This window comes from Lissotriton helveticus, chromosome 1_1 (genome assembly GCF_964261635.1).
Source record: "Lissotriton helveticus chromosome 1_1, aLisHel1.1, whole genome shotgun sequence".
NCBI lineage: Eukaryota > Metazoa > Chordata > Amphibia > Caudata > Salamandridae > Lissotriton > Lissotriton helveticus.
The window spans coordinates 1,183,997,335-1,184,019,424 of NC_136057.1; the positions used below are offsets into that span (position 1 = coordinate 1,183,997,335).

A 22,090-nucleotide genomic window follows, 5' to 3' on the forward strand; every position below is an offset into this window, starting at 1 on the left:
CCGGCTCGAGAGCGCTCGCGCTCCCTGTGCGAGTCGGAACCCCTGCTCCCGCTCCACAAAGTCCGTAGGCATCAGCAAGCGCCCGGACTGAAAACGGAGGTGTGCACACGCTCCCAACAATGAAACGGCGAACGGACACGAAACCGAAGCTCACACACGAAACAACTGGAGCCGGAGCGTACCAACGGAGCGCGAACGCAGCGCGCTGTGGAAATTTGCCAAACACAAGTCTGAAAACACCAAGGCACAGCAAGCATTTAGCAAACAAGTAAGCATGAATATATAGAAACACTTAACTGGCTGCGGAGCAGCAAAGAAAGAGGAAGAAGGACTAATGTTGGGACCTTTTATACTGTAGTTTCTATGGTCATTCCCTAATGTTCATGGGAAATGTAGTTTTTGGTTATTTTTATTGGCTGCTGAGCATTTCATTAAAGAAATAAGAAAGCATAATCGGAGCCTCCTGTCCTGACATAGAATTGATTGCATTAATAAACCGAGCAGTCATACCAGAAAAATGCATCTCCAGAGAATACATTTAAGTTGCATTTATTTCTTATGAAAGGTGTGTGGAAGATATGTTATGTACGTTTACAAGTAGTTGAAGGGAAAGCAAAATAGTTACAAAATAGTTCGACATTGTAGCCATATCTCTGACCCCACCCCCACATTCGCCACAACACTTGCAGTTCCCATGCTACTTTTCTTTATGCACTTCGACTGCTGGTTCCATGTCTGTGGTCTGCCAAAGAGCCAAACAATGTTTCTCTCCACGTTTAGCTTGTTTCAGTCTTTTTAAGGTTGGTTGCGCTTCTTTCCATATCCAGGCGCACACGGGCTTATGTCGCTGTGCTTACTAACCAGTTTATGATAGGACAGTCACTGAAGCTGCTTGTCATTGGATGACAAACTTGGCAGAAGCACGCGATTGGTTAGTACTTCCGACCCGAAGTTTCGATTTACGGAAGTGTTCTCCTACGAATGCTGCTCTTCCTAGGAGTGGCAAACATGTTGCACATGTAGAAGAAACATATCTCCGACCAGTCTGTGATCGTTTCAGGTCGCAGGTATGGCTCTTACCTTCCCCATGACCCCCCTAATACCGGCGCTGAATGGCGCCCTGCAGCGCTCCCTGCACACACTGCTAGGCAGTGCCACGGTCTACCGGCCGTCGCCCACCTACCCTCGCCTGCCCCGGGCTGTGCCCTGCAGGCTGCATGCCAGCTCCCCCAAGAACCTGCCCCTGAAACAGTGGACCCTGGTGGTCAGTCCCGTCGGGCGCCTGCTGGTGGAGCTGCCTTGCCACGTGCGGGTGCGGGCTCTGGACCCTGTCACCTACCCAAACGGGGACAGGGTGTTCGTCACGGTCAGCGGGGCGCCCCGGCCTCTGCCGCAGGGCCTGGACCTGAAGGACCTCGAGGTTAAGTACAACGAGTCGGCCAAACGGATGAGCATCCTCTCTGAGCACATCGACAGCCAGAGCCAGGTGGAGGTGTGCACGCCTGCCAGGTTTGGTACGTGAAGCAGCAGAGCTGGAGCTTTAAGAGCATAGACCTTCAAGCCTTCTAAGAGAGCTATAGTTGCCAATTTGGTAGTGTACACGTTTACATTATTATATCTCTGCCTGTGACGTTTGGATCCCACGTAGGGCACCTACTAAATAACAAGTTAAGAAAACTGGGGTATCCACCTCAGTTTATCTTTGAATAAAGTTGTGTTCTGCTCATAATGACAATAACAAGGCTGCAATAAAAGAATGCAGCGAAAACATATGGCTAGGTAAACTAAGCACATCTGATACGGGACAAGCTAATACCTCTGGGATTATCCCATGTCAGATCCCACTCTTTAGTATTTGTGGCTTGATGTTTTTATGTGTATAATGTAGTGATATGAACTTGCTCCTTCGTATGAGTAGCACTTCCAGTTTTGAGTTTTCCATGCATTTTAATTCTTAGGATATTTGCATCTCCTTTTAGAAAATACTGCAAGTTAAAAAACCCCACACACAATAGACTCCATGATATACTTAAACCCAATCTGGAATTAATCATGTTTTTAGTTTTATTATGGGCTTGTTTCTGTCTACGTTTGTATGTCTTTATTTCTCGTAACACTGCAAACATGACAGGTGTGCTTATAGTTACTCTTTCAAAGACAAATTAATCTACATACATATTCCGGTGCTTTATTAACATTTTTAATACTCTTATTAAGGAAACTGCTTTGGTGCAAGGGCACTTAACCTAGCCTAGAAGCCATATATGCAAATATGTATCTTTGTTATTTGCTACCGATGATTGGTGAGTGTTTATTTGACACCATTATCTGTAGCTTGATCTTTGAGGCTTCTCCTTTACATATACCCTCATTAAAGTGAAATGACGAGGCTTTGGCTATACACGAGAAACATGGGAATTAAAATAAGCATTGGTAAAGCCAAAAGGTATCACCTTTGAGACTTACTGGCTTTACCGTTTTTTTGTCATGCTGCACAGTATCCCTGATGCTAAGCAGCATGTTTAAACAATTTTTTAAAAGCCACATCATATTGTAAGCGTGCTTAGTGAAAAGAAAAAATGCGGAAAATCCTGTTTTTATTTATTATTTTTGGAAACAACACGAGGTAAAAAGTGTTGAAAGCAACACCGGGAGCTGGTGGGAAGTGGAAGAAACATGGGTGTGCAGAAGCAACATGGGGCGTGGGTGGTGGTGGAAGCAACACAGGATGTGTGTGGAGGGAAGCAACAATGAGGGTGCGAAGGAAGCATCATGTGAGAGTGGGTAGTGGGAAGCAAACGAACAAAAGATAAAAATGTGGTGCTGGTGGAGGAATGTGGAGCTGGCACACATGGGTGGTGAAAGAGCAACAAAAGCCAGCATGACAGAGGGGGAGTAGTAGACAAGAATGCGCTGGGAAATACATGTACTCTAGAAGAGTGCTTAAAAAGAAAAAAGTATTGCTTGAAGAGCGAGCATTAGAACACAAATAATGTGTCCATGCTCCAGAGGAAGACAAACACAAAAAGGGGAACAAAATGCAACAGGAGCAGATATGCAAGCAAATGAGAGTAACAATAAACCCAACATATGGTAGGCAATGGGCGGGCTGTAAGCTAACAATACATCTTGCAACATGCAGCACATGACTTAAAGAACAGTGGGGGATATGTTCAAGGAAGTTGCGGAGTGAGGCGTTGGCCTTCCTGGCTTAACGCCTCTATCTTCCACTTCTGAAACGCAAGCCTGCATCATATTTACAAGAATGTGGTGCAGCTTTGTGTTTCCCCCTGCGATGGCACTAAGCGTAGCAACATAGCGCCAACGCAGGCACCCTTGCACCGCGGAGGGAAGGATTGTTTATGTGTAGGAAGATGTCCCTTCCTGCACATAAACAATCCTAAAATGCCAGTCTGTCACTGTCATGTGTGCTGCTTCATGCAGCACACATGAAAGTCATAATGGCATTTTTTTAGGTTTGTTTATGTACAGGAAGGGACACCTTCCTGCACATAAACAATCCATGGCATTTTGCGTTTTTCCATGTGTGCTGCACAAGGCAGCACACATGGAAAAAGCAAAAACAAGGAAAAATAATGCATTTCTCCTCATTTCGCCAACTTAAGACCAGGTTTTACCTGGTTTTATTGTGGTGCTTCCTCCCTTGTATGCCACCCTTGTACATAGGGGGCTGCATCATAATGAATGGGTGTTGCGGTGGAACGCCCACCGTAACACCCACTGCCCACCCCTTTCACGCTAACCATAGAGTGAAAGGGGGCCTTATTTACAAGGCAGCAGTAAGCCACGTTAAGTGGCTTAACGCTGCCTTGTAAATAAGGCGCAGTCCCTATTGCCACCACATCGTCGATATGTGACGTTGTGGTGGCGATAGGGGCTCGTACATATGCCCCAGAGTGTCTCTTTTTTTTTTTTTTTTTTTTTTTTGTAAAACCTTTATTGGCATCAAAAGGATATACAATTCTAGGCCTACAACCAAACCGGCCGGCCGCAATGTGTAAAGCAATCAGAGGTTCCAAGGCAAACTTACAGAATCAATCAGCAAGAAGCAGAGGCAGTACAATCGTAAAAAGGGGAGAAGAGACTTAGGAACCAGAGGGCCAAAACACAGGAGCAAAAAAAGGTTAATTTTATAATATGGGGATAAGGCGTACGACAGGCTCACTTTCAATATAGAGACGTCCGATGTCCCAGAACCAGCCTCAGCGTCAATAAGGGGGTAAGGGGCCGCAGTACAGGAGAGACAACACAATGCACACAAGAAGATCAGGATAATTGAGACATAATCGACACCTGAGCATTATCATCGTCACATGCCCACCACCCAAACCACAGCTAAGCCAGAACAGAGGGATCGGAGAAACAGCACATCAAAACTAGCCCGTCATAGTGACCTCTAGGAAAAAGGAGGGAGGGGGGAGGGGACGAGGAAAAGAGGGGGAAGAGGGGGGGAAGGAGGGGGAGGGGAGGAGGACAAGGTGGAACAATGAGAGAAGGAAAAAAGAAATGAAATATAAAAACGAAGGAAAGAAGACACGTCGACACAGGTGTCCCGTGGCGGGAATACAGGAGACAACAGGAGTATCAGCACCAGTGAGGGTACAGCGATCGAGAAGAAAAGCAACCGAACCATAAGAGGAGGGTTAACGACGCCACACACCCCACCCCGAACACACCACGGGAGGCCGGGACAGACGCGGCTTTACGAAAAGGAGATACAAAAGGGCCATAGAACCATAAAACAAACAACAAATAGAACCCAACCCACCCATCCCACCCTGCACCCCTGTAGAAGGCTATGGCCTACCCTTCAGACAGCGTGCCTGTCGCCCTAAACCAGAACCCGAAATATAGCGAGAAGGAAAGAGAGAAGAACGAGACAAAAAAGAAACAGAAACGGAAATAAGAAAACGGGAGGGAGGAGCATAAGAACAGCAATCAATATGGTCGGCCGCCGCCCTACGCCCAACCAGACAATCACAGCAAAAACAGACCAGGACGACACCCCATCAAGCGCCATAAAACGTACAGAGAAGGGGACCTCCCACCGCTCCACGAGTACAAACAACTGCGCCACTAAGTCGTATACCAAGAATCAACCAAGAGTCGTGCATATCACCCCCATCCCTTCCGAACCACAAATCCCACCCACCACATGACAGTGTAAAATGAGATACTAAATACAAGACCAGCATACAGTCGAAAAAAATGGTGACTACCATAACAACATGGGGGGTAAATCGGTCCGCAAGGGAGCAGAAGTCCAAACAGAGAGTTTAGATGCATCAGCAATCGCAGCACGGATGATGAAAAACAGGAGTTCAGTTTCGCCGCTGGGGAGGGCGAGGGGGTCGCTATGATAGACAAAGGCAAAGCCATCGGAGCAGGTGCAGGCGGCAGTCCACCAATAGTTCCAGGCATCCATGCCGGACAGGGCCGCGGCACAATGTCCAAGTCCCCGGGGTCAGAACCTCGAAAAACAGGGAGCTCCAAAGTCACCGGCACACAAAACGATCTTCGATCAGCGGCAGCAACACTTGCAGCAATCAAGGGGGGCGAGCCAATGGAGTCACTGAAACAAGAGGGCGGCAAGAAGAAACGGCTGCCCAAAATGGCGGCAGATCGTGGCGGACCCACAGGGACATCGGGGGCCAGGGATGCGCGCAGGGATCTCAGAGCTTCCAGGATATCTCTGACCGTAAGCTCACGCTCACCAGACCAGACCCCCGCGCAAGTAGGCAACCCAAGCCCGCCGCCACAGGGCGATTCTTGTTTCAGAGGGTCGGCCGCCATTTCGTGAAGTCAGCCCAGTCGCCGCCCTCCACAACCCCCGGAAAAACAGTTAAAAAATGTAGGACTTTACAGATCTCCGGGGGTCCCAGCAATGGCAGCCTTGGTGCCGAAAGGATGTCCGCCCAATACGGGTCCCTGCCTACACCAGCACCGGCGCCCCCAGCAAGCAGAGTCCGGGCGCAGAGGAACAGGGCCGCCGGACAAAGCAGCGGCGGGGGGAGGACCCCTTCACAGAATCAGTCCCCGGTGCATCTCACCCACATCAGCCGCACGGTCACCAGGGCAGGCCCGGATCAGGATCGCCTGGATTTTCGCACAACGGCTCTCATCATTGGTTCACGCTCTCGGCCGGGGCCGAGAGCCGTCGGATCCCACCGGCTAGGTCCCGGTCTAGGTTCCACGGAGGCCCCGATCTTGCGGAGGGCACAACTTCGGAGCCGCTGCACGTTGAAATCTCCGGGCCAAATGGTAAGTACAAACAAGGTGTTCTGTTTCCAATTCCCCGATAATGTGTCGTCTCCGGACAGGATAGTAGACAGGATAGGCAATCAGGCCGGAGGGCTGCGGGAGCCGAGCTAAAAGGCGACCATTACGCTCGCGAGCTTGGCTCCTCCCCCCCAGAGTGTCTCTTTGAAGTCTGAAAAATTAAAGAACGTTAGAGGAAATTCTGCAAGTTCAAATTGCTTGCTTAGGACTGACATAGCCGAGCAGATCTTTATTCCAAGGGTGGAATTACAACGCTCCCACCCTCCTAATGAACCTTTGCACACTGAAGAATAGCTTTGGCAATAACAACCCCTATCCTGGCCCTATGTCAACCCTGGAGAATTCACTGATCATTTTCAACACCCAGTCCTGGAGTACTTTGGTGTTAACAAGACAGCTGTGTTTATGGACTGGAGAGATTTCAATAATTTAGCTATTTAATACTTTTAGTGTTTCAACGACTGGGGCAGAATGAAGAGTATGACATATGAGAAACGGCAACTTTTGAACCAACAACATTATTTAAAAAGGAGATGGAGCAGGCATTTTGGAGTAAATGTCTACTTTTATGTGTACAGTTACTACTTACTAGATCTTCCAAAGTTGGCAGCTATGGGAACGGAAGCACAGTGAGATTGAGTGATCTGCCCAGGATCACACAATCAATCAGGATTTATAAAGCACGGCTAATCACCCGATAGGGTATCCAAGCACTTGCAGGAGCCGGCGGCTTATTCGAACAGCCAGGCATTGTGGGACATTCGGAATTCCGAAAGTGAGCTGATGGTACGGAGGTGCGTGGGGAGGCTGTTCCAGATCTTTGCTGCTATGTGAGAGAGCGTTCTCCACTTCGGCTTCAGTAGATATAGGGTGTATGGGCAAGTGAAAGGGATGCGGCGCATATTCTTCTCAATGGTTGGTGGAAATTTAGGTGGTGGTTAATGTAGGTGTGCCCTTAGTTGTGTAGAGCCTTGTGTTCGTGGGTCAGCAGCTTGAATTGGCATCTCTTCTGTACAGGGATCCAGTGGAGTTTCCTGAGGTAGGGTGTGATGTGGGTTCGTTGGGGAAGGCATAGGATGAGTCAGTCTACAGTGTTCTGCATGATCTGAAGTCTCTGTAGAAGGTGTGCGACGATTCCTACATAGAGAACATTGCAGTAGTCCAGTTGGCTGGTGATGAGGGCTTATGTCATAATGCGTCTCATGTGTAGAGGTAGCCACTTGAAGATCTTACATGCATGCTCAGAGAGAGGAAACAGGCGGCGGAGACGGCGTTGAACTGTGATTTGATGCAGAGCTTGTTCTCAATGATGATTCAGAGGTTTCTGGTGTGGTTGGAGGGAGTGGGTGCAGGTCCTAGGTCGGATGGCCACCAGGAGTTGTTCCATGTGTTGCTGCTGTTGCCAACGTTCAGTACTTCTGTCTAGTCTGTGTTCAGCTCCAGGCAGTTGTTCTTCATCCAGTTGGCAACGTTTGTCATGAAATCTGTTCAAGCCAGGATTCGAATTTTAAGCGTCCTTTGTCATCACAGTGGAACTGCCAAGCTCCTACCTGGGTCCAACATAGAAGAGACATCTCCTACCCTATGCACATTTCGTCGTACGGCCAACTACCCCATAACCCTTTCCTTTGTGTACAGTGCTTTGTTGTCCTATTCCGTACATAGGAACCTCCATCCTTCACAGCCAACTCTTTTGACACTTGACTATGCCACATACCTACAAAGAATGAGCGCAGATGCCAAATCTTGACTGATTTGCTTTTATTTTTTTTGAACCTCTGTACCTTTGTTCTAATCCGAGCCTCACCACTTGATTTAATTAATCTTTTGATTTATGGCAAAACAGCTTGTCTCTATTGCACCTTACAATGTGAACTTGTTTTTACAAAAAATACAGTTTGTACTTACTGACCAAGTTAGATGACTGCACGTCATGCCTTTTTTTTAGTATCAATGATACTACTTCTCATGGGAACAGTCCAGCCAGAACAGCCAAGCCAGGTCTTCCCTGGACAAGAAACAAGCGTCCTGGAACCGGTTTTGTTATATCGCCCCTCATCAGCCAGGCTAGCTTGACCAGCACACTTAGGGCGAGAAAGCAAAAGACACACACATTATGGATTTAGGGCAGGATCTTTGTAATGGGGTGAATGTTTGATATTGTTCAGCATTCTGTCCATCAATTGTTCTTTTTACATTGTGTCAAATGCAGCACCTCAATTTTTAAATGCTTCTGCTACAATAAAACGTTCTCAGTAAAACGCACTGCTGCTCTTTGGAACTAGGTCTGCTCTGTGGCAAAAGGGTAGAGGGGTAGAATGAGTGGAGGGAAGTGTGTTTCTTAACCTCCGCTTTAGGTGGTAACCGCTGCATCTTGTGCATAGAGCCTTGCACTTCGAAGCAGCTGACCCCAGCAGTCTCCCATTGAGGAGGCCTGGGTACATCGAATTATCCCACCCTTCCAGCAGAGAGGTCAGAGCCAACATTGATATAAAGATGGCCTTTTCTGTACTGAGCTATACTGGAGGGTGGCAGTGAGTCTAAAGTCCCACCATGTACAGCCGTGAAGGCTGCCAGCGCTCTGGTATTGATGATAGGCAATGTTTTCCGTATGACTCGATTACTGATTACCACGCCACAGTATTAAAAACGTGGAACGTTGTACATTACAGAACCATTTTCAATTAGAAACCTGTGCATGATGTGACAATTTTTGGGCAGGGGCGGTATACATTTTATCATCGGAGATTGTTGTCCTATATGTATATATGGTGTCTTATAAGTACAGTTACTGGTGGTAGAGGTGGTTAGTGTGACCCAGATAAAGAGTGAATTTATCTGCTCTTCTTCAGCTGTGTTGTTTTCCAGATGCCACACTTGCTTGTCAAAGGCGCTCAATGACCGGTGCTATCTTTGTATCCCCGTATTGGGTGCTGGGTAGAACTAGGACAGAAAATTGGCACAGGCACCAATATAAAACTGGCTCCCTTTAGTAAATCAGATAGTTAAAAAAATGTCCTCATTTGCAAAGCCGGGGCAGTTTTGAACTTGTAAAGAGAGGTTTTATAGGTGTTTTTCAAGAAATGGGTGACTGCATGTATTTATGCTTGCTACAAGCAATGTTTGTGGTAATATGTGGGAAATAAACAGTAAAAACTGGCCCACTAGATAGTAAAACAGGCCCACAAATGTAAAAAAAAAACAAGCATTTGCAATGCAAAAGGTCTAGCATTTGCAAGACTTTAAGCTATTGGCATTGTAAATGACGACGCCTTTTATCTATTTTGATAATTTTATTTTTATTTTTGGTTTTATTGAAAAGAATAAAGCATATAAATACAGTGACCATTTGCAACTCACAGTGTACACACATCATGAACAATTATAGAGCAAATTCGCCTCATATTATACAAATGTGACATCTCTTTCATTGCATAGCCACATTACCAGCCCAAGCTCCACCTCTCACGGCGCACTCCAAGCATAACATTGACCTTCACTAGCATTGTATTACATAACAATTCAATAAATGGAATGGACCTAAATTATTTTTGCAGATAATAATCCCGCTTTTGGCAAGCAACAATCCCATACCTATGAGCTTTCGTGCCTTTTTGAGCAATTTCCCAGTATACCACAGCAACGCCAGCAGTGGGTCCATTGTAATCAAAAGACTGGTGATTTTGTTCAATGTTTGGAAGATCTGGTCCCAGAACTTCGCTATCACCGAGCACATCCAGACAATATGTAGAAACCCTGCCGAGCCGGCCCCACATCTCTCACAGTCTGCAGAATCCCATAGGCCATATCGAAACCGTTGTACCGGCGTGTGATAGACACTATTATGATATTTAAAATGAATCAGGTGATGCCTCCCATTCAGAAATCCGTGTGGTGTAACCTTGCAGCAATACCCCCAGACAGTGCCACCCCAGATCAGTCTGCCATTCTAATCTGGCCTTAGTATAGTGATTTATTCTATAATCCTGCATTATATCATAGACAATAGAAACAATCCTTCTGCTGGTTGGGCAGCGCAGTAGGTGAGATAGTGCCTCCAGCTCGGGCGGCTCCGACATGTCATCGGCCAACAATTTGCACAATGTGTGTCTCACTCTATAAAATTGAAAACGAGCAAGAGGTGTATATTCACACCCTTTAATATCGAACTCATCCCATCCCAGTGCCTTGCCCTCTGCGAACAAGGCTCCTACCTCAGTGATATCAAGCATCGCAAGAGCCTTTGCCACCCCCTTCTACCCACTTATCGGCAGCCTATGACACCACGCAATCGGGGTCATGCGAGAATATAGAATGGTGCCCTCCTGCCTCTTCAGCAGATTTTGCCATGCATGTACCAGCGAGTTAACAGAGTCCAAGACACCAGAACCTCTGAGGGGGGCCCGAAACAGTAGCAGTGAAAGGGAATCAGGAGCTGCAGCCACCTTTTCAATTAGTAAATGAGGAGGACACATTTCCTCGTGGATCCAGTGGAAAGCATGCGAGCCCTGCGCCTCTCTATAATATACCTCCAGATCTGGAGCCCCCATTCCTCCCATAGAGTATGGCAGTGTGAGAACGTCCCACTTGACGGGCAGTTGTTTCCCTGCCCAAGCCAATCTCATCAATAGAGAGCGAATTGTCTTAAAAATGTGCCCAGGTAGCACATTCGGGATACTCAGAAATAAAAATAAGAATCTGGGAAGTACCATCATCTTATTTAACCCGTTCGGTGCTGATGACTGCTCCCAGCCATCATGAGTTACAGTGAGTGTGTGCTGATGACGGCTGGGAGCCGTCATGACCACGCCCGCGATCGGAATGTGCCGCACAGACACAGAATTCCGGCCGCAGCCAGGGGGTTAAGGATATGCGTCCTAATAAGGACAGCGGGAAGGCTGATCTACCTATTCACTTCTTCCTCTAGTCCGGTGATTGCTTTGCTGTAGTATTTGCTGAGGACCAGGTCCGAATCCGAATGTACTTGTATGCCTAAATAACTGATCGGGTCAGCCGTCCACTGTAGGGGGTAGTCCAGGCCAACAGGCACCATAGCTGGAGATAAAGGAAAGATTGTCGACTTAGTTCAGTTGATTTTAAGTCCGGACATTTCCCCGTTACGCACAACCTCATCTAGGATCGGAGTCAGGTTGGTCTCCTGGTCCCTAACATACAACAGCATATCATCTGCATATGCAGACACAATGAGGTTATATTTAGGAAATCTAAACCCCCTATGGGCGTGAGATTCCCGTAAGGCACATGCAAGGGGCTCAGCCACTAAGGCATAAAGAAATGGGATAGCGGGCACCCCTGCTGAGTGCCTCTCGACATTCTAAAAGGGGTTGTGACTATGTAATCAACTCATATCCGAGCCGCAGGAGAGCTGTACAGCACCTCCACCAATCTAAGGAAAATTACCCCTACCCCCATGTGTCTCAGTATTGCATACATAAAATTCCATTCCACAGAATCAAAGGCCTTTTCTGCATCCAGAAAGACTGCTGCCGTTTTGACCACCAAAAACATTCTCAAATTGTATGACAAGTTGCGCTCTGGGACTGCTCTGGTCCACCATTAATGGCACCAACAGGCAAGCCGATTAGCCAAGATCTTCGCAAGGAGATTAGTGTAAACATTCAGGAGTGATAAGGGCCTAAAGGACGAACATTTGTCCGGAGGTTTACCTGGTTTTAATAAAGTGACAAAGGAGCTTCTCTTATTGAGGGGGGATATCGTCCCATCCTCCCCCATCTCCTCAAATAGTGTAATCAAATGTGGGGTCAAGAACGCCTTGAATTCTTTATAAAATGCTACTTTGAGCCTGTCCACCCCAAGAGCGCCCCCTACTCGAATTTGGCGTTGTGCGGTCAAAGTATTTATTTATTTTGACCGGCGTCAGATAGGCTCTATGTGTTATGCAATACTGGATGAGTCGGAATCTGGCATTATGGGGCTAGATTAATCCCTGATTTCGGGTTGACCCAGGTAAGTACTCCCCTGGCATGGGTTGTGAACCCCGCAACATGAAAGTGGCCGTGCAGGCACCTGCGTGTAAGCATACTACTGCCTATTAGAAAATGGGACTCTGTAATAGTGCTATGTCAATCTCATTCCTTGATAGGTATGCAGCTTCCTTTCACAACGTTATAAAATCATTTAGAACCCTAATATTCCAGGTAAGCAGACGAACTCTGCTTCCGCTATACTCTATCATGGCAATGCATCCCTGTCATAAATGTGATGTCTACATATATCCTGCTCCACAAAGCCCCATCCAGGTGATCACGCAAATCTTGAACGACAAATACACTGTGTGTGTTCACTGCATAGTCAGAAAGAACAAAAACATACCCCCCCCACGCCATGCAGGCACCAACTTAGCATGGACGATGCAATCCCCCCTCCCATAACCCCTTTGCACTCTGGCGGAGATGACAGAATTAAGATAACAATCACAGTCTAATAGAATGTGATGGGTAACACACAGGGGCGGATGTTACCAGCAAAACTCTTAAGTACTTTTGAATAGAGTGAGTATTCGCAGCCATCATCTTATATTGAGCTCTTCCAAGCAAAACCAGTATGCTGGGTGCCACTACAGCAAGGCTGGATGCCGCCAACAGTCATGCAAGTCCCATAGCAGGTTCGGAGTAAGTCTACTGCAGTTAACAACAAAAGTCATAACCCAGTAAGTGTTCCAGTGACCAGTGATAATTCAATCAATCTATCATTCAGGGAATTATAAGCGTGCTACTCACCCGTGAGGGTCTCAAGGCGCTTGGGGGGTGGTTTAGCAGTTCAGTTCAGCCGAAGAGCCAGGTCTTGAGAGCCTTCCTGAAGGCGGTCAGGGATGGGGCACGTCTGATGTCAATTGGGAGCTTGTTCCAGGTCTTGGCCGTGATGTAGGAGAAGGCTGTTCACCCTGCTTTTGCTCTGTGGATGCGTGGGGTTTCGGCAAGGACGAAGTTGGCGGATCGGAGGTTTCTTTTCGGTGCGTGGAGGCTGATTCTATCATTGAGGTATTGGGATCCGGTGTTGTGTAGGCGTGGGTTAGTATCTTGAAGGTGACTCTTTTCTCGATGGGAAGACCGTGTAGCTTCCATAGGTGTTGGCTGATGTGCTCGTGTCGAGGTATAACAAGGACAAGTCTGGCTGCGGTGTTTTGTGTCGCCTGGAGCTTGCAGAGTAGAGACTTGTTTATGCCGGCGTAGAGGGCGTTTCCGTAGTCCAGCCTGCTGGTGATGAGTGCATGGGTGACTGTCTTCTTTGATTTGGGGGGGGGGGGTCCATGTGGAAGTCTTACGGATGATGCAGGGGGTATTGTAACAGCTGGAGGCGACGGCTTTGGCCTGTCTGTGCATGGAGAGGGAGGAGTCTAGTATGATGCCGTGTTTTCTGGTGTGGTCCGCAGGGGTCGGGGGGCAGCGGATGGCGATGGGCCACCAGGTGTTGTTCCATGCCGATAGGGAGTTTCCGAGCGATGAACCTTGTTGGACTCCGCAGTTGATTTCCGTGGGTTGGGAGACAAAGAGGGCGAGTCTGACCCTTTGACTTCTGCCAGTGAGGAACGATCGGATCCAGTCGAGGGCGTTTCCTTGTCTGCCGGCGTCGTGTAGTATAGCTGCAAGTGTGTGGTGTGAGATGGTGTCGAATGCTGCTGCCGGGTCGAGTAGAATCAGGGCTGCGGTGTAGCCTTGGTCTAGGAGGGTGCGGATGTCGTCTGTGGCGGCGAGTAGGGTGGTCTCAGTGCTGTGGTTGCTGCGGAATCCCCATTGGGAAGGGTTGATGATGGCGTTGTTTTGGATGAACCTTGTCCGTTCTGCGTTGATGGTCTTCTCATCGACTTTTGCCGCAAAGGGGTCAGCTGAGGGCTTTTTGAGCAGGGCCCTGACTTCGGCGCGTTTCCAGTCATCGTGGAAGGTGCCGGTCTCGAAGGTGGTGTTGATGGTGCGTTGTAGTTCGGGTGCGATGGCGGTGGTGGCTCGGTGGTAGATGTGTGGTGAGCAGGGGTCTGTGGGGGCCCCTGAGTGGATTCCTTTCATGGTTGATGCAGTCTCTTCGGTCGTGACCGGTTTCCAGGCAGAGAAGGTGGGCTGGTTGGTGTTGCCAGAGGGCAGGATGGCTGCGGCATCAGGCGTATTGTCGTTGAAGTTGTCGTAGAGGTTTTTGATCTTCAGGTGGAAGTAGGATCCAAGCTTGTCGCAGAGGTCCTGGGAGGAGGTGATGCCCGTGGCTTCGCTGTGGGGCTTGGTGAATTCCTGGATGACACTGAAGAGCTCCTTGGCGCTGCTGGAGTTGTCAAGGATTTTGTTGTGGAAGAAGGTTCTTTTGGTGGTTCTGATGTGTTGGTGGTATTCTGTCATGGCATTTTTGTAGGTGGTGTGGTTTACAGGTGTCTTGCTGTTTCTCCAGTTCTTCTCCAGACTTCCTCATGTGCGCCTGGCTTCTTGGAGGTCGGTGATGAACCAGGCGTCTTTCCTGGGGCGCTGTTTGTCGGGTTTGCGTAGTGGGGCGAGCTTGTCTGCACAGTTGGAGATCCAAGTGTGGAGTTCCCTGGCTGCAAGGCTGGTGCCTGTTGCAGCGGTGGAGGTGTTGCAGTTGAGGGTGGAGTTGAGTTGTTCCATGGTGACTTTGCTCCCGTACCTTCGTGGGGCGCGGAGAGGGTTTGGGTGACTTGGGTTTCTCGGCGAGGAAGTGTACGCAGTGGTGGTCGGTCCATGGGGGTTGCGTGGTGTGACTGAAGTGGACACTGTTTCCTCCAGCGAAGATGGGGTTGAGGGTGTGTCCTGCCTTGTGGGTCGGTGTGGTGACTAGTTGTTTTAGTCCGATGTTGGCGAAGTTGTCGAGGAGGGTGGTGGAGTTGGGATCATTGGGGTTGTATAGCTTATAGTCACTGCTGGCTTGCCAGCGTAGCACCTGGCCTCCGGACAGCTACAGCCATCTCATAGGCATCCCAGTCAGAGTATATTGTGCAACCTACCTGCTTGTCGGATACATAAGCAGGCCAGCTCACCTGCCCAATCTGACTTCTCCTCCAAGTCGTCTCCTGACACCTCCGGTTGCTCCTCCACCGTTCATTTTCTGGCCTCCGGTTTAGTGCACTCCTTAAGGGCCTTCTATAGTGACTTGGGGTCTGTGAAGATTCTTGATGTTCCTTTCATTATGACCCTAAGTCTGGCCGGGTACAGCATAGTATAGTCGAACCCAGGTTCCTGCAGCTTTAGCTTCAGAGGTGTAAACTGATGCCTCGCTTTCTGCACTTTCATGGTGAAATCGGGGGTATAGTGAGAGGGAGGACCCCTCAAACTGCAATTCCAGCAGATCTCTAGCATGTTTCAATGGGGCGTCCCTGTTTCTGTAATTCAGCAAATTAGAAATCACAGGTTGTAGTGTAGTTCCTATTATCCCAATAGGCTCTGCGCATTGGAATAATACCTTCAATAGTATAGACCTAGGACGGAGGTTAACTAGGTCTTCTACTGACGATATTAGACTTAAAGTTTTTGGTTTTGCCAGCTAGCTCAGAGTTCACTAGAAACTTTCTCGAATAGGCAAGGAGGAGTTTAACCTCCCTGGATAGACAAGAAGGGATTTAGTTTCTGACAACCATAGAACATGACAACTTTGCTCTCCCCTAATCAAGAGTGTATCTCTAGAGTCGTGTGAAAACAAAAGACAACTTATTTTACTCAGTCAGTTCAGTGCATTCTTAGTTTCACCAGATTGTAGAGAAAAGGAAGAGACGGGCGTGTTCAATAAAAGATGTTATTTATTGATCAGTCTCTTTTCTCGTACAAGAGAAATGAATCGATATTATTGCGATACTTATGGTTAAGTAAAGTGCATACAATAAAAGCAGGAGTATAAAATAATACTGCAGAAGCATTGATATGGTTTCTAAGCCATATGATATTTAAAACTGATAAAATAGATACATACATATATACATTTGACTAATCGTACTCAACTGGTGCTTCTAACCACGCCTACCCCAGTGTACCTGACCTAAGCCTAATACGTGGGCGGGAGTAGATAAGTAGCAGTTTAAGTTAAGTTTGTTTTGCCAAGTGACTGACTCAAGAATTCTCTGCAAGGGGTTATTCAGTTCTGTACCTGGGATCTAGAATGGTTGAGGGCTGGTATCTCTCGTCTCTGGTCTTGATATTCCAGCTGCCTGCGAGGGCTGCTTGGAAGCGCCAGAGCTGGATTTCTCGGCAGGAGAAAAGCAGCGTCTCGTTCTCAGCGCGTCAGGAAGGCGGGGCAGCGCCAGTGGGGTCCGCTCTGTGCTGGCCTCTTCGGCAAGTCTCGCTGCTCCGATCTCGTCACCACCGCGTGTGTTTGCTTAAGGCAATGTCGGTAATATTTATACCTGTAAGGTGCCGAGATTGACGTAAGGATGGACATGGATACGTCAATAAGGATGTCATATGAACGGGCTCGTTCGCACATTCTTTTGCTGAAGTTCTCGGTGAAATCAAAACAATGGCCGCAGGGATTTTCCCAGGTTGTCATAGGTTTGATTTGTTTTGAGAACTCCGTATGCCTTATCAGGGGCTGGAGGAATAGTGCTTGCCTAATTAGATGGCAAGCGTTATGACCTAATCAGATAACGCGTTCCTGTGCTGTGGTGTGGCTTTAATCAGATCACGGTTTTTTGTACCGTGGGATGGCTGCTAGTTAATTATTAACCAGAACAGGGTCAGGAATAGGGGGATCGATTCAGAACCTATAGGAATACATCACACCCACTCCACGCAGACTATGTCCATATTTACAAATCTAGGCATAGTAAATATACTAGTAGAGCACGTGTATACCGTACCACCCCAAAATACATCCATATGCATTTTGAAACCATGAAATATACGAAAAGATAAATATATGCATTATATGCACTCAAGCAGTAAAATAATGCTAAATCAATTACGCATATTCATACATCATTATTAATAAAATATGAAAATAACCCATGAAATGGCTCTTAAGACAGAAGAAAAAAAAAATGCGAGACCATTTCATCACAAAATAAAAATATATATGAACATGCCAGAGGGCAGCTAATGTCTCTAAAGTTCCTAAAATAGAAATTTAGTTCTCTAAGAATAGTTTCTACTTTAAGCAGAAGATAAGTGTTCCGAAAAATTGCAACATATTTTAGGGCCGTTGAAAAAATTATTATGTTCCGCTGTCCGTAACTGGAGAAAAATTGTTCACAATACTTTATTATCAAAGTTGAAGGCCAAATTCAGGGTGTTGGGAACGCCGTGTGCTAGCTTGCTCAAAAGCCATTATTTCTGCTCTGGTGAGAACATCATATCATTTAGACTCTCGAAAAAGCTGTCAACAGCTTCCTGTGAAAGTTCCATTAACTCGGAAAAAGATGTTACCATGCATTCATGAGCATGATTGCCTTCATTGATGTTTCGATCAGCATAGCTGACAGAAGGTCGTACCTGATCGATGCTGCTTTCATCTTGAACCTCACTACCCCTCAATCGTAGTGGTGAAGTCTCCACGAATGCCGTCATCAGGATTGGTAGCCGCTGGGGACAGCACAATGCATGAGCCGTGACCGGACCCAACAAAGTTTCTGCATCCATTGGCGCATCCGATTGTAGCGTCAGACAGGTGTCCAACACGCATTCTTCTCCGCATAGCAAGCACCTTAATACAGGTAAAACACAGCTTTGCCACATTGGTCTAAATGAAAGAAACCAAGTCATGTTCAGGTCTCTAAGCCGGGACAGTCCAAGGATTTTAGATATCCGGTCCCGGTATCCAATGGCTAGGATTGTTTCTTCCCTTGTCGTAGGTGTTTTGTCTGTGACACGGTTTGCCATAGCGAAATAACAGAATCAAAAATAGGATTCCTGCCACTTGTCCCAAAAGGAGAGGAAGTCCACCAAAGATGGAATGGACAAAGTCCGGAAAAATACCCAGAATGGCTTTAAATGGTGTTAAAGCCCCCGAAAACACTGTCTTAAATACTTTTGAGACTCCACTGGTATCAGAAATATTTGATTTCGTTCAGGATTTCTGCGAAATGTATGGGGGAATTAGTTGATAACAATGAATGAATCTCTGCCGTTGTCCTTGCAACTTGGAGATCATACGTTTCTTTTGATGACGTGAGCCTGGTCGGCGTCTGAAGGAGCACTGTTTTCATTCTGCTTAAAGTATCAACTCGAATGGAAGCAATTTTCAAATTCGGCCATAACCTTGCCTCCCTGTCTGGCATTGCGCTGGGGAACAATACTCGTTCACAGCACATGACCTTCGCAGTCGTACTTATGAGATAAGGTATTCCGGGCACCAAGCTACAACATCTGCGGTCTACAATTATAATGTAACTCCCGTTCGATAGTCTCCTAAAGAATGGTTCTATTTGTGTTGCAGGTGTGCCTAGCTGGTGACATGAAAGGTTATTTGAGGACCCTTCACAGGCTCCGTGTAAACTAATACCATTACACAGAAGTGTACCGCTTAGTGACATGGCACAATTATTCCCACTAAGAAACACTTTCCGGCCTTTATTACTGACACAAGCATGTGAATAGGGCAAGTTCCATGTTGACTTAATGTACCCTTTACCCAATTTTTCGTACATGCCAGCCTGTATATATTTTTGGCAGTTTTGAAACCTGAAAGTAGATATTGGAATATTAATTATTCCATGTATTATCCATTCACTGACAGGTCGTTCTGACATTGTCAATGGTAATCTCTCGAGTTTCTCAATGCTCAGGATTGTATAATCAGCACCCTTCTGTGCCATACTGATTTGTTTATCAGTGAGGTTAAAGATATTGAATAGTGACGTTGTGTTGATTAAACGCCAAGGCACATAGCCTGAACGCAGATTTTGTAACGTCCAGCCAAGTTGTACAATAGAACGCAATTGGGACTGACCGTGTTGTAACAACAGTAAGTCTTGCGATATTATGTCGATTGCTGAAGACACAATGCTGTCCAAAGAGTATATTCTGGAGGACAGAGTCATTAACCCATTGTCCACTACAGAAAGTGATTTTTCCAAATTAATACGGTCAATTTCCCGTATTCTCTCTGACGTTTCAATTTGAGTTATTTTCCAGGCTTCGTTGTAAGCTGCATATATAGAGGCTGCTATGAAGCGTTTTTGACGCTGTTTGCGCGGTCCCATAATGAAATCACGCAAGTCAGCACCATCAGTAAGTAAAGTTAGGTGTTGCTTAATTTCTGCCAGTGTGGATGTTTGTAGCCATTGAAGGCAGAGCTTGCCCACACTGTACGTGGTAATTATCCCTGGATGTTGTCTTTGGGAATATCTAGGGTCTGGCCTTGTCAATTTGAACCCCTGGATTTTGTTCAGGAATCTGTCTTGACAGTTATTAGTATCTGTGGGCCAGATCAACCACTGTTTCCAATCAGGATGTGTTCTGTTTTGGCTTAATATATGGTTTACGTCTATCTCCTCATCTAAAGATATATTACCGTTCATTGATGGCTTTGGAATAGACGGTTTGTTTAAGTCTTTGATTTTGGCTAGGCCAAGACAGGTAGTTTGTTGAACAGTGTCATTCAAAAATATAATTTGTTCTGGGATCATGCAGGCTCTAAACAATGATTCTATACCTTGTACTTGCCAATCCTTTGTACCCCAAACACTTTTTACTTCAACATTTTTGTCCCAGTAATCAAAACCAAATGTACTCATTTGTTCAAAGAATGAATCTGAATATATCAATTTAATGTTTGTAAGCATGGTTTTTGTACCTGTCTTATTTGTTAATTTGAAATAAAATGTTTCTGCATTACTTGTGTTGAACCCTGAAAAATATGAATATTTGTCATAAAAAGTTCTTGAGCTACCTTTTGGAGGGGTTGCACAGTGTTCCCATTGATTATAATTTAAAACATTTCTAGGCTGTGTAGATTTATGCAGATAATGATTACTATAGTGATTATAGCAGAACATTTTATCATAATTAGACGAACCCTGCAAATAATCATGTTTTGTAAATTTAGCAGACATCACTAGGTCAGACATCATATTATTAATGCTTTCAACGTCCCAATCATCAGCAACTGAGCTTGGTTTTACAAAGTCACTCAATGAGATCTTGATTTGATGTGGATACTTCAGGATTTCAACCGGACCATAGATTTCATAATCAGTATTGTCCCATGCTACCCCACCGGGTATAGGATTGGCTGTGAAGTTGACTGAAGAAAGTTCTCTTTTTTCGACGTGTGAAGACGTGTGTGGTTTGAGTACCAAGTTGATTTTCTGGCTTGCTGTGTCCATTTTAGCATATTTTCCCTCAATGAAGTGTCCCAAACATAGTACCATGATGAGCCAAAGTATGAGGATAAGTGCACCTAAGGACACCCAGAATTCAATCCATGGAGAAATCAGATCGGTTTCTTTCAGATGTTGAAAAAGTTCCTTAGCTTTGTCTTTAAAGGTTTTTGTTGATGTTTGTTCCTTTGATTCACTCAGGTTTTCAGATGAATCATTGAAGTTGATGAAGTAACCGGATGCCGTTCTGTCTATTGTTCCTATTGTTTCAGGATTGCTGTTTGCTTTATTATTATGTTTTGTTGCAGCAGCATAGTCATTTGTTACTTCATTGTAGATTGGTGTGTCTCTGCTAAATGTTTTTATTTGGGTTTTTAGAGGTTTAAGTTCCATAGCATTGTTGCATAGTCCTTGTTGTTGTTCTGTTGGCATTTCAAATGTGAGTAGCCTCTTAGATTGAACCTCTGTGTTTGTAGCAAACCTTGGTGTTCTGCTACTTATCGGGAGTCCACTTGGCCTACTGTTCGTTATCGGCCACATGATTGTGGTTTTATCAGGTCGATTGATACAACTCTGTTCTCCTTTTTACCATCAAGGGGCGGTAGTACTACTGATCTTGTCCCGTTGATAGACAAGACAGGAACTGCTTTTCTGTAAGAAGGCTGTAGTATAGCTTGTATATGAGAAATGAGGAGGAAATCCTGATTTAGGTGATATTAAAATGCAGGCTTTATTTCCAGAGTAAGTAACCCACGACCAGCATACAAGAAGAACTGGATCATAATAACTGTGACATTGAAATCATTACATTCTAAGAATATCTATGACACTCTTAAGAACCTCTTGAAAGATTCTTTAAAGAAACAGTATATAATAACAAGCATACATACTACACATCCTTCCCCTAATAAATAAACTTAAACTAAAGATACATACAATCAGGTATATGAAAAGAAAGTAATACATTAAAACAAGCAATGCAATAAGAAGTGTGAAAAGAAACTCTTCCAATAAAATAAACTAATTCAAAACATAATCGTGCAGTCTCAAAGGAACTGATCTGATTCTACGACCAACTCCCATATCATCCCCCGCACCAATGGTATTTGAAACAGGTTGTAAAGTAGGAAGATCAGAAACACTCTTGGAATCTCCCTGAGCCAATAATGAAGAACCAGTATTGACATTTGAAGTAGAATCAACTGGAACAGATGGCATCCTTGAAGATTCACCAACTCCAAACCAATCAGAACCAGAATTATCAATTAAATCTGTATTCTGCTTGTTAGAGGAAATAATCCTTGCTTGCTGGTCAGTGATTTTAATGAGGACATTCTTATTCCACCAACCCCTTTCAAACAAGAGAGCTGCAGTTCGAGAAACTTTTACAACTTTCACAGGAGCAGAAAATTTAGATTGACCCTTAGTGATTTTAACAGGTTTTTTATGATGACCCAATCACCGACAGCTAGTGGCTTTTCTGCAACATGCATACGATTGTCGTAA

General features: G+C 45.8%; 1 protein-coding gene across 1 annotated transcript in view; it reads left to right on the top strand.

The window, feature by feature from the left end:
• The first annotated feature begins 937 nt into the window (after positions 1 to 937).
• The window catches only part of FAM185A (family with sequence similarity 185 member A), a 221,291-nt gene continuing 200,138 nt past the window's right edge, over positions 938 to 22,090 (top strand). The window contains exon 1 of the mRNA XM_078679353.1: positions 938 to 1,514. Coding sequence (XP_078535479.1) covers positions 1,070 to 1,514 — 445 coding nt within the window. The 5' untranslated portion in view covers positions 938 to 1,069. The remainder of the gene's footprint in view (positions 1,515 to 22,090) is intronic.